Below are 14,379 nucleotides of genomic sequence, written 5' to 3'. Positions count from 1 at the left end.
ATTTAGTGCATTTTAAAGATTACATACTAAGCTTTAAAAAAGCACTTATAAAACTGTAATAGATCTGTTCAAACTTAAGTAATACCGTCTTAAAGTGGTGGTAATCCTATAAAACTACGAAGATTTCAAAAATTACATTTTTGAGACGTTATATCATTTGAATTAAATTTTTGAGATTTTTTTTAAATGAAACATCATATATTACGATGCTTGAAAGGTAAGTTGTGCAAAACTGAAAGTTTTATAAGAAAAACTGTATTAGTTACACATTAAATCATTTTTAAACAAAATTCATGTAAGGCTCACTTTCCGCCAACACCGTAGTTATGCCCATACATTTTATTTCTTTCTATTATAACCATAAGCTAGCTTAATTATTCTTCTTTCATGTCCATTTTGTAAATTTTTATTTGATCCATTAGTTAAAGAATTACATTAAAATAACTCAAACGTGCACTTACTTACAGACGTACGTTAGTTTACAGTGCGCAATGTTTGTGAGAAGGGTGACTTCAGCGTTATTCAGCGATATCAGCGAAAATACAGATTTAATTTTAGAAAATTCTTTATATAAGATTTTTTTTGTAAAATTTTCTGAATTTTTTAATGGACAAGTCAGTTTTTTTCTAAAATTTATATTTTCGGAGTTATTTAAAAAAAAACATCTAATTTCGTAGTTCATTTGTTTAATAAAAAATGAAGCACCCACTTCTCGAGTAGAACTTTTTGATATGTTGTTTATTAAACATTTCTTAATGAAATTACAAAAAGTTCTATCTTGTTTGATTTTTTCCGAAGTGAAAATCTATATGCACTCCGCTATTATGAGAAATGTCAGCATTGCACAACTCGAGCTGTTCCTACTACAATCCAGAACGACCCAATGGAATCAACCTGGACTGGAGAACCTGGCGGACACTCAACCGCATACGCACAGGTGTTGCCCCTGTAAAACAGAACCTCATTAATTGGGGCATCAAGACCGATAACGACGCACTTTGTGAATGTGGGGAAATACAGAACGTGGAGCACCTGAGAGTAAATTGAAAGAGTTTATTGAAGTAAAACTTTCTCTTGTTATAAGCAGATGCAGCCACGGCCGGCACCCGTATCGCGTTATTTTGTTGTAATTCGATACTAGCAGTCGGATTTGTTTTAGTTCATTCAAAGAAAGTCATACATACACTCTCTGATGATAGCTTATGAGTTTGAAACCGTTTAGGGTGTTTATGTCACTTTCTGAATGAATTGAGATATAATAACGGGTCCGCATTGGTAAAAATTTGCGTTGAACAAGCTGTTCATCGCAAATATTTGCGTCCTCGAAGTAAATTATGCTAGTGTGGACGTGTTCGTCGCATAAATCGGATGCAAGAATTTTCGACGCACACGCTCCATCGGTTATCGTTTTCGAGCGAAGATCGAGCACCGCGTCCACACTGGTAAAAATTTGCGACGAACCATTAGTTCAATACGCACGAAAAATTTACCAATGCGGACGCGCCATAAGACGTCTCTACTTTTCGTTTTACAGCAAAGCTATTATTTATTTCTATTAGGTTACTCGTAACAGAGTACATGGGACCAAGTTTTTACTACGCTGAGCAGGTAGGAAGTGAGATGCAATTCTTAGATCTCCATAGCCTTCTTTGCCTCAACATTCGTATGGTTTGCAAATTATAGAAACCGCGAAGGCGTTAGCAGAAAATTGGTCTCAATAAAAATTTTATTTTAATATTTTTTTAAATTTTATTAAATAAAACTTTCGGTTGATCCTATTTCCATCATTCAATCACTTTAAATTTTAAAATACAATTTACAATGTATTTACTACAATTGAATCAACAAACGATTGTGTATGATACTTTTGACAAAGTATGGCAAAAAATAATACATAACTACATTAAGTACCTACCAGAAAAACATTATCTTCAATTAGAACCATACATATCAGATATATGATTTAGAATCAAGGAGGAAACACCGTACTCTGATTTAAGATAGATTAGAGCGGGTGTTTAAGAAGTGTCCTTGGATCAGTTTTGTACATTTTGTACACCACAGACGTCCCTGAATGAAAGCGCACTGTCATGCAAACATTGCAGAATTAAGCCGGAGATACACATGCCTGTTACTAGCACACTGGCATACCGGTACCTAGCAAACACCAGCTGCTCTGTCCCCAAACTGGCAAGTGTGTACGTTAACTGGCACGCTAGCTGATCGCAAAGAATTTGATTTTTCTTGCTAATAGCGTGCTGTGAGATGCAAGGCGCATACGTGTGAGTGTCACTAGCATGTGTGAACACGCGCTACCGCTACAGGCATGCCAGTAGCTAGCAGAGAATTGCCAGATTTGTTATTTTGGAGATAAAAATTAATCGTTTTATTTTACTTATTTTAAAAATGTTTCGTTGGGGTGATGAAAAAATCATCAAATTAATTTCTATTTATAACTATGTAATTATGAGTGTATTTCGAATTCACCTGAATCATCTCTATAAAAATAAAATAGCCCGTGACAATGCTTAAACCAAAATTCAAGAGGATATGGGTCGGATTCATTATTAAATTTCTAACAAGTATTTATGGCCATAAGCAGGGCCGGCGATAACGGGCCTGCAAGGGATGCACTGCAGGCGGGCGGCCCTGTTTGGGGGGCGCCAAAATGAGCATTTTTCTGCTGGTACTATACAAAATACTAATTTAAAAGAAACCGAAGGGCGCCTGTGCTAGATTTGCAGGCGGGCGCCTTATACCCTAGGGCCGGTACTGGCCATAAGCAATATTTGCTTGTTTAATTCATTCCGAATATGTACCTCCCATGGATCGCCTTTTTTGTTAGAAACTCAAAAACTTTTAATTGCAAAACAAATACTTTAGTTTCACATGAAAACCACTCGATTGTTTACTAATAGCACTGGCATATGTAAATATTTACCCTGCTTTTTCGTCTTACCAATAAAGACATGCGAGCTACTGGCATGCCTATTATTCGCAAATGTGTTTTGTGCATGCCAGTTACTTTCCTCATTTACAGGCATGTGTGTACCCGGCTTTAGATTCCCGGCTTTCACATCATTTTTCTTATAAATTACTCGAGCGACATCATTTACAAGTTCATATTTAGATAGAACAACTAAGACAACAGCTTGTTCTAGTAGCAGTTTTACTCTGAATAGCAAGTTGGAAAAATTAATTTCATTAAAGGGTTTGATATTTACAACTATAATAGATTTGTTTCCGCCATTTTGTCGCTGCGTTCCGTATCACGTTTTCCGTAAAACTTTTGTCTCCTTATTACCAATATGTCAGTTTCTTTAATTCCCACAACTCTGGGCCCATCATCATCACGTAGCGCTACAACCCTGGATGGGTCTTGGCTGGCTACAACTTTTTCCAATTTGTTCGGTCTTCCATCAACCTAGGGTCAAATGGAATGTTCATTTTCCGGAGATCTGCTTGGGTGTTATCTCTCTGTCCTATCGCATTCTGGGACGTCCGAGTGGTCTTTTGCCTGTAGGAATCTCCTCCCAAACCAGTCTTACAAGTCTCTCGTTATGAAGTCTGTGCACGTGGCCTGCCCCTATTGGTCGCTGTGATTTAATTTCTTGGACAATATCGGCGTCATCGTAGAGTGCTTTTAATTCGATATTGGTTCTGATCCTATACTGGTTTGTCGTGGTGAGGTCCGAAAATTTTTCGTTCAAAACGTCTGAGCTTTTCTTCGTTTGATTTGGTCATGGTTCACGTTTCGCATCCATATGTTAGTAGAGGTCTGACGATGGGTTTATAGATTTTGATCTTTGAACTTATTGTAAGATTTTTTGATTTTATAAGCTTATCCAGTGCGAATAGACAGCGATTTGTCGATTGGATTCTCTATAACTTCATCCAAAACATCGTTGTCAGCTGTGATTACGGCCCCCAGATACTTAAACGTTGTACTCTTTCGTAACTGAAGGTGTTGACCGTCACATTTTGTCCTATCCTGCCTCTTCGTGTCGTTCTATTTATACATATATTTCGTCTTCTCTTCATTAATCTTCAGCCCTACTTCACTTGTTGTTCCTTCCACCTTGTTGAAAATGTCTTTTATAGATAGGATAGAGTCTCCAACGAGATCAATGTCATTTACATATGCTAGTCATAGCTTGGGACCGCTGCCCAGTCGCTGTGGTGGTCCGAACGCACCCATCGACTCGTCGTTGACACACGTGTCATGCACAGGGTAGTGCCAACCCTTAACACTAAAAGATCCCATATAGAATACTGTAATATCAACAACAGTCGGAAAAATGAAAGATTACTTATGAACGATCCGATCAATCACATATTGTATTTGCTGTCTTTTCCATAAATATCAAAACGAGAGAGAGATTATTAATAATATGAATAATATGTGATTGATATGATCGTTCATGGGTAATCTTTCATTTTTCCGACTGAACAGATTGAGCAAATAAAAAATTAATTTTATTAGAAAATATCTTTATTCAACAATAGATATACAATAATTATATTACCACAGCAAGACAACGCTTTTTATTTATTATAAATAAATCAATGATGTAAATAGTACATATAGATAGTCAAAGAGTAAAAATTATATAATTATTCAAAAATATTTGGTTCCAAATTCTCGAAATATACTTTATTTTCTACGTACTGTATATACTGTTCGAAATGAATCTTTACCCATTATCGTATTCAATATTAATTTATTATATGAAAAGGGAATATCACTGGATTTGGTAAAAACCATTGAGAATATAATATAAAGATAACGTAGCTATGGTAAGGTGTAAAGGAAAACTATCGCAACCTATCAAGTATGAAACTGGCATTAGACAAAGAGATTCGCTGAGTCCATTGATATTTAATCTGATAATGATGGACGAAATCATAAAGAACGTTAGAAAAAGAAGAGGATATAAAATGGGAGAAAAGGAAATAAAGATCATATGCTACGCCGACGACGCCATAATAACAACCGAAAATGAAGATGACCTACAAAGATTAATTAAAGAATTCGAAGACACGGCGTTCATATACAACATGGTGATCTCAACAGAAAAAACTAAATCGATAGTGATATCAACGGAACTGAGACATTGTAAACTGGTCGTAAATAACAAAATAATAGAACAAGTGATGGAAACGGAATACTTGGGAATAAAACTGTCAACATGGCGAACAGAGATGTCTCAACAACACAATCTGGAGAAACAAATATCTCACAACGGAAACGAAAACCAGGATATATAAATCAATAATAACACCGATAATGACGTACACAGCGAAAAAAGAGCAGATACAGCGAAAACAAAAAGACTGCTAGAAACAGCAGAAATGAAGTCTTACGAAAAATAACCAACTAAACTCTAAAACACAGAGTAAGAAGTGAGGAAATACGAGCGAGATGTCGTATAGAGGAAATAAACATGTGGACCAAAAGAAGAAAAATACAATGGAATCAACACATAGAGATAATGACAGAAAATAGAATATGTAGTACGAATAGCAAGAGACAAATCGCCAAATGAAAGATCATTGGGACGACTGAGGAAAATATGATCAGACAACGTCAATTGAGTTTAATAGTCCAGAGAAATAAGATTTTTCTCGTGACGCGTCCCCCTTCAGGCCGAAACCAAATTTTTTGAGTAGTGTGGACATCTATATTAATAACCTTTATGTTTCCTGCAGCCGATTTTGATGATATACATAGTTATAAACAAATGAAGATCAGAAAACGGTAAATTTTCGCTTTTTTCGTTTATAACCAAAAAGTCAAGCATTTTAAACAAATTTGAGAGTAAGAAACTCATAAATCGTCTAAAAAATTTCAATATGGCGTTCGCTGAATATGTCTATCCTTATTGGTTGCTTAGAAAATTGCAAAATAAATCATAAATTTCGAGTTTTTATAAATATTCATAACTTATGTAAAAATTAACTTAAAACCTTTTTATTGCACGAATTGCTGAGACTTCTGGTGCTTAAATTATATTTTAAATTTCAAAACAATTGGTCAAATAGTTTAAAAGTTATTTAATTGGTTTATCCCAAATTCATTTTTTTTGCAACACTATAGGTCAGAAAATTATAAGGTTACAGTAAGACTTCTGACAGTTTATGGAAGAACATTTATACTATTAACTTAATTTAAAAAAAATGACCAAAAGTAATTTTAAACAGTGTAAAATTAGTTTGCGAAAACACGTCGATTTTTTGCTTACTTATAAACAATTAGAATAACTTTTTAACCGTTACCCATAGAAAAATTATTTTTTCATATTTTGAAAGACTGAATTTTTATACACATTTAGAAAGAAAAACAATAATCCTAGGACAATTATTAGGGACGAAATTAGCCCCCCCTTTTTTTAATTCACTTGTTTTTGCAAAATAATTTTGCAGTATTTAGAATTATTTTTGTCATTTGTTTTTAATTAAATTAATAGTATAAATCTTCTTCTTTCATAAACTATCCAAAGTATTAGTGTAACTTCATCATTTTCTGACTTATATAGCGTTGCAAAAAAAAAATTAATTTGGGATAAACACATTAAATACCTTTTAAACTATTTGACCAATTGCTTTGAAATTTATGTTATGATTTAAGCACCATAAGTCTCAGCATTAAGTGTAATAAGAACGTTCTAAGTTAATTTTTACATAAGTTATTAATATTTATAAAAACTCGAAATTTATGATTTATTTTGCAATTTTCTAAGCAACCAATAAGGATAGACATATTCAGCGAACGCCATATTGAAGTTTTTTATATGATTTATGAGTTTCTCACTCTCAAATTTGTTTAAAATACTTAACTTTTTGGTTATAGACGAAAAAAGCGAAAATTTACCGTTTTTTGATCTTCATTTGTTTATAACTATGTACATCATCAAAATCGGCTGCAGGAAACATATAAGTTATTAATGTAGATGTCCCTACTACTCAAAAAATTTGGTTTCGGCCTGGAGGGGGTTGTGTCACCAACAGGATATTTTTTTCTTCTTGTTTCTCTGAACTATAAAAACCGAAGTAAAACAGGCATGAGCCTTATTATAAAGTAGATAGAAAAAGAAGAAGTATTCGACATAACGATGTGTCTCTACATGACGACAGTTAGATGACAACTGACTGTCGTCATGTAGAGACACAACTCACTTTACATCCCACGTGATGGGAATGTCATACTTTACCTAAGGGTATAATTCCTTATAAATTTATTCATCCTATGGAGTTTCAAGCAAATATGCATTTATAACAATATAACACTATATACCATTTGAAGGGTTCTCACCCTGGTATTTCTTTGGTGGCTCAGCTAGAATTCAACCTGTTTATTTTTAACGCTGATGATGATTTTGTAAAAAATCGGAAACGTTCTGTGATGTAGTACTTAAGGGGATTTTAATAAAAAAAATTTATAACTTTTACAAAGGATAGGTATTTCAATAAAATTTTTGTAATTGATGGTATACAGCCAGGCTACAGGAAAAATTATTTCTTTTACTTGTGGATTTGATTAAACAATATATTTTTCAGTACTTCATTTCGCAATTCAAACAATATTTACAGAACCAAGTGCAAATTGTATTTTTCTTTTGTGCCACTACACTGCTTAAAATGTAGACTCTCGATGAAACATGTATTGTAAAAGACTTGTTGGTAAAAACTTATTATACTACTCATATTATGATACTAAGCAGGCAGTTGGTATCTCGCAACTCTCAAACTCGTACATTACTAGCTACCATTGAATGCTCATTGTATAATACACTAATCACAAAAAGTATAGCATAATTTTTAAACAAAAGAAAAAGATAAAAAATAATTTTTAATTTTTAGCATAATGTTATAATACTCGCCTATTGTGTCCTTTAGGTATCTACACACCCATAACATTTCAAGTTAAAGCGTGTTTCTGCAGAAAAAAACAACGGTAAACAAAACGTTGTTAAAGAAGAATATTTATTTTGGACATTTGTGTTCTAGAATTTGATTTGTGCACTATGACTGTTTGAGTTTTCAATGAGGAGGTGCGTTCTTACAAAAAATTAGTGGTATACCGTCAGAACAAGCAGTCCAAATTGTAGCTTTAACTGGAGATGGACGATCGCAGCAATATCGTGCTGATATTATGGGAATCGACCAATCCAGCATTTCAAGTGCTTTAAGAAGGTATAGAGAAAGTGGTGGATACACAAAAAGACTAGTTCCAGGACTTCACAGGTGTACAATACAAACACAGCAGATGTATGTTACTTACATCTGCAGACTTTGCGTACACATCACGTCATCATGTTACAGCTAGACAACTGTGAAAGCTTTTCACAACCCGTAATGTTCAAATAAGTGCCAATTGGGTTAGAAACAGATTAAGGGAAATTGGGATCAGAGCCAGAATGCCTGCTACTGCTCCACTGTTAACGAGGGCACACAGTATGGCATGTTATAAGTTTTGCACAAGAACATGTCGATTGGGATATTAACGACTGGACTAATATTCTTTTTATTGATGAGTCACGATGTGCACTTTGTGGATGCGACAGTGCAAAGTGTCTGTCGGATCCACAAAGTGCAAATCTTGACCCATCAGTAAAAAGAATATTAGCCCAGTCGTTAATATCCCAATGAACATGTACTGGTGCAAAACTTAAACGTGTTATACGGTGTGCACTCGTTAACAGAGGAGCAGTAGCAGCCATTCTGGCTCTGATTCCAAATTCCCTTAATCTGTTTCTAACCGAATTGGCACTTTACGAACTGAACATTATGGGCCACGGCCTGTGGAAAAATCATTTCGCAGTTGTCTAGCTGTAACATGATGTATACGCTGTAGCATTACAAATTTCCGCTACAATGTTTTGTTAATAGCATTCATTAATTTTATATCCTATCTCAAGAAAAATATCTATTTTTCTAATTTATTTTATATAACGTAATAGAAGAAATATACTCTTCAGATATAGATCCATTATATAGCATAAATATTTATAACATCCATCCAATTAACTGTGTTTTTCTCCAAGACTATTCAAAATTTCACCCAAGGATTAGACAATACATATTTGAGGAGGATTTAGAAAAGTATTTTCCCAGATGTCAATATATATTCACGGATGCATCAAAGAACAACAAGAAAGTAGGTTGCGCTATATTTGATCCACATAAAAATCATAAAAAATCTTTTAAATTAAATGAAAAGCTTACAATATATACTGCAGAATTAATAGCCATATTAGAAGCTCTCCTGTATATAAGTAATACGAAAATTACAGCAGAATCATTTGCAATTTGTTCTGATAGTAAAAGTGCTATTATGAAAATAAAAAATATCCACCAAGTCAGTAGTAATTATATTTTGACTAATATAATTATTAAACTTCAAGAATTACAAACAAAAAAATCAATGTATCATTAGTTTGGATTAAAGGACATTGTGGAATAAAAGAGAATGAAGAAGTGGACGAAGATGCTAAGAAAGGAAGTAGAACTGGAGAGCTTTTAAGTTATAAATGTCTCCACAGTGAAATTGCCTGCCACGTAAAACCCATAATACTAGCCGAATGGAGAGAAATGTATAGTAACAGTCCAAAGGGAAAATTTTATAAAAACATAGTTACCAAGCCTCCTGGCCAGTCTTAGTTCTCAAGACTGTCGGGAAGCAAGCGGTTTTTCTCTGTTTTGTGCAGGTTAAGGTTCAACCATGTTTTAACTCCCCAGTACAAATATAAAATAAAACTGAGTGATTCTCCTAATTGTTCATGTGGAGAAGAAGGTACAGCGGAGCACATGATCCTAGGCTGTTCTAGAATAATAAACGAGGTTAAATTATTAAATGAAGAAATGGCCAAAATACCCAAAATTACCAGACCATATAACCTAACTCAACTATTAAGAGCAGAAGATTGCAATGTTTATCAAATTTTGTACAAACATATTTTATGTATTAGATTAAGTTTATAACCTATGTTTTTTTTTCCTTTCGTGTTAAGCCCTATGCCAATCCGAGGTCCACCTGTCTCGTCTAAATACTCTGATCGACCCCTAAGCGTCAAATTGTGTCCTAGTCTAATATCCCAAATTATATTGAAAAAAAAAGACAATGAAAAATAAAAAAAATATCAAAAAAAATATATATAAAAAAAAACAAAAAAAAAATAAAAAAAATATAAGTAAATAAATAAAAAAAATACATAAAAAAATGATAAAAAAAATCACAATGAAAAGAAATAATTCCAAATAAAAACAAAAATCGTTGAAAATTAGATATAGGTATATAAAATAGTTCTTTGTAAAATTGGAGCAGGATTGTGATTGGATACATACCTGAACAAATCAGTAGAAAGCAGGAAGCACTCCTTTAGAGCTTCCGCATAAATAATACAAATAATCCCAAAAAGGTAAGATGGCGAATGGACTTTGACTCCGAAGCCAATAATGCTCAAACACACACACACACACACACACACAATTTATTTTATGAAGTAATTTACCATAAAATTCTGAACCGCCCCTGCTTCTGAGTATTACGGATTATTTCACAACATTGAAAAACTTAGGAAATTTCCTGTTTATCTTGTAAGCATTTATTAACTACGTAGATAGTTATTGTGAAATTTGTTGAAAAGTTCTGGTATATTTCCTTTCTTTTGAGCGCGAAAAATCCCATGTTACTATTGGATTAGATTTTAAAGATCCTTTAGTTTGTCTCGGCCGATTGGTCAATATCTTCAGCCGAGAAAAGTGATCGGCTCAACGGGCGAGGAAAATTTTCGGAAGGTTAGGTACCCCGCCAAAAAGAATAGTTCAGTTCTAAAAGCATGTTTGAAATGTAAACAACGATTCCCGTAGAACTCCTAGCACCGCACCTACCGGCTTAAAATTCGCTGTTGTCGTTATGTTTAACTAAGTGAAGGATTTGCAACTTGTCCTGTGAATATTAGGGAATACTGGTAGAAATTTTCACTCCATTATGTTGGATATTTACGGTGAAAATCGAGTATACAGTTTTGTGACGCAGTTATGCCGGTAGAGAAGTTCACGGTTCCTGTCGCATTGTGTAGCTGTTCCTGTTTTCATGATGTTATGGTCCTGTTCCCGCATTGAAGTCCCGATTTCCCGATGAGATGTTTAGTCTCAACTTTGCCCTGTTTCCTGTCGTTATGTTTTGAATGCCCTCCCCGCCTGTCTTGGAAGGAAAATTTTTGGTTAAGTGCGAAGTGTGACATTTAAAAAGGTATGAAATATTTTGGTTTTTGATTAAATTCCAAGTGGATATTGGTAAAGATTTTAAATATTTTACTAGTTTGTTTTCAACATGGAAAGTTTTTTGTAAATTAGATAAAAGGGCAGTGACATTTGACAGTATAAGTCAAACTTTGTTTTGATACACTGCTCTAAAAAGTTTTGTATGTATGTAAAAATCATGTGAAATATTAAAAATAAAAATCTTGTGTATTTTTGGAAGTCAGAAAAGATTGTAAATTCTTTATTGTCCATGGTAAAGTTATGTAAAATTTATAGTTGTTTTTATTATTCATTTCCTGTCTAAGAATATTTTTTTAAATAAAAATAAAGTCTAAAGGTTTAAATAAACATTATAAAATGTACCTATTTTTATTTCTGTAACCTTTTTTGGAAAATTATTAACCAGTTATTAATACAAGTGAAATCAGTTTTAGAATAACAGAAAAAGAAATGGCATAGAAGCCAATATTGAGGATAAAGTAGCCCGATTAAGCCTAACAGAGGAATCTAAGATGAATGTCTCTTAACTGGTACCCGTAAGTAAAGAATATGTCCAGTAAGTTACCAGTAATGTACCAGAGGATTTATTTCAAACGGCGTCCATTTTTAAATAGTAGAAAAGTCCTCTAGTCTATGTAAGTATCCTTTGTTTATTTAGTTATGGTAGTTAGTCATCTTTAAACCCTCTCACCCCCTAACGATTCCACGACCCGCCACCAACAAAACCTGAGCTGCCGTCTTGCAAAGAAGCTTTATGTGCCTGCTCCTTCTACTTTTGCCCATTTCGACCCCCCCCCCCCCAGTATCTAAGTAATTAATCCTATCCCTGATCCCATCTGAGCAGACATGTAAAACGCTTCAACGCAAAGTCTGCAGATGTAAATAACGCTCATCTGCGGGGTTTGTGCACCTGGAAAATCTTGGAACTGGTCCTCTTGTGTATCCACCACTTTTTCTATACCTTCTTAAAGCACTTGAAACGCTAGATTGGTGGATTCCCATAACACCAGCAATATATTGCTGCGATTGTCCATCTATAATAATTGTAGATATAATTATTAAAGCTCCAATTTGGGCTGCTTTTTCTGACGTTATATTACTCATTTTTTTTTTTGTAAGAATTCACCTTCTTATTGAAGACTCAAGCAGACATAGTACACAGATCAAATTTTCGAACACAAATGTCCAAAATAAATATTCTGTTTTAAAAACGTTTTGTTTACTGTTTTTTTTTTTTTGAAAAAACTTGCTTCAAGTTAAAACGTTATGGGTTTGTAGACACCTAAAGAAGACGATAGACGAGTATTATAACATTCTGCTACAAATTAAAAAATATTTTTTATTTTTTTTTGTTTAAAAATTATGCGATGCTTTTTTGTGATTAGTGTATATTTAAATTTTTTTTTTGGAAAAAAATTCTAATAAACTTTCAACAAATAAGAGCACCAGACGCTGTCGATGTATTCCTTACCATTAAATAAAAAATATATAAATAATAAAATATTACACCGTGACAAATAATACAAACAAAATTGGTTTTCAATTGAAATTCTTAGTAACTTACAAGTGAAAACTAAGCAGTGTAATGGTACTTATAATGAGGTCTTACTGAAACGTTTAAGACTTCATAGAAACATTTGACATATTACAAATACCTTTTTAGCAAGATCTCTTTAAGTCTAACCACTTTCATATGCTACCTACCGATTGTTCGGTATTCAACCCAGTCATCGGTTGTAAACATATTAAAGTGTTTATAATGTATTTTTTTCAATTTTTCAAGCAATAAGTTGCATACCTATATAATATATTCCTTCATCTTAGGAAAACTAAGACCAAATCTCGTATATCGGTACATCAAGTCGATACATCACAACAATGAATGTAGATCATTAATATAATCAATTTATAGGCACCCAGTTTAATATTCAGTCATTCTTGTGTAGATGCTTACAATTAAGTAGAAGGACTCTGTTTATTTTTCCTTAAGAACTTCTCCTCCAGTTCACCTGGAACCTTTAAAAAATATTGCTTATTATCATCAAAGTACATACTCAACAATTATGTAATGTGTGCATAGATTGTTAGGTCGGAAACGGCACGCTATTTTGTCATACTGGTTGCATACGTATTAGGTTTTAAATTGAATACAGTCCGTACAATATAAGGTTTGTTCCAACATGAACTTTTGGACGGTCCAGAAACCGTCACGAAACTACTTGTACCGTTTGTTGTGCGCATGTTCGTAATTGTATCGCCCAGTTATCGTCCCATGACGGTAATCATATATTTGTCATTTTTGTTGGTGACAGCTTGTGTGCTTTTAGTCGATCAAAGGCTCAAAAACTTTAAAGAATTAAATCCTAGTGCGCAAGTCAGTCCAACCAGCACATTATGCATTTGCCCGATTACTGAAATGATCATCACGAAACCGTCACCGAAAGATCACAATTCTTGTTGGAACAGTGGGAAGGACGATCCGATGACGATCATATTTTTGTTGGAACGGATTTTGTTTACTGCGCAGAAGCGTTACCGTTTCGTGACGGTTCTCGGTCGTGTTGGAACAAACCTATAGATATCGTTGCACGTCATTATCTACGTCAGAGATCTAAGTTGACATTGTTGCCCAATTACAAAAAATTCTTGAATTCATTTTAAATTAAATATATCACATAATTATTGCGAAGTGGATTATACAACAAAACAAATTAATATTCAATATAAATAAATAAAATCATTAGAAACAATGGAAAACAAGAATTAAGAATAATAAAAACAATAAATATAATAAATCAAAATCTTGTAATAAAGAATAAAAACAAATATGACGTGTCAATACTGCAACTCTCTCAAATAAATGTTACCAATTTATGCCAAAAAGTCACCTTTGTTCGATCACAGTTAGAGTGTTATGCGAACAAGTGTGCTTTATAAAAACCTTTTATATCCCACTTATACAAATTAAATGAAACAAATTAGGGTATGTTTCTTTAAATTGACATACATTAATAGGAATCTTCCAATATTATTTCTACGCGCATATAATAAAATATGTCTAGTGGCTGTAATTCCAGTGTACTCAGCTAAACGGTTCTAAAAAGGAACACACCT

The 14,379-nt window shown here is 33.5% G+C and overlaps 1 protein-coding gene across 5 annotated transcripts in view; it reads right to left on the bottom strand.

Annotated features, from left to right (window-relative positions):
• Positions 1-4,474: 4,474 nt before the first annotated feature.
• Positions 4,475-14,379, bottom strand: part of LOC114325166 (6-phosphofructo-2-kinase/fructose-2,6-bisphosphatase) — a 103,638-nt gene continuing 93,733 nt past the window's right edge. For all 5 annotated transcript variants that reach the window (XM_028273146.2, XM_028273170.2, XM_050648946.1 and 2 more), the window contains exon 7: positions 4,475-13,281. In XM_028273146.2, the coding sequence (XP_028128947.1) occupies positions 13,222-13,281 (60 nt within the window). In that variant the 3' untranslated portion in view covers positions 4,475-13,221. The remainder of the gene's footprint in view (positions 13,282-14,379) is intronic.

Source organism: Diabrotica virgifera, chromosome 4 (genome assembly GCF_917563875.1).
Source record: "Diabrotica virgifera virgifera chromosome 4, PGI_DIABVI_V3a".
Taxonomy (NCBI): domain Eukaryota; kingdom Metazoa; phylum Arthropoda; class Insecta; order Coleoptera; family Chrysomelidae; genus Diabrotica; species Diabrotica virgifera.
Note: the sequence above shows the minus strand (reverse complement) of the source record. Positions and strands in the feature narration are given on the sequence as shown.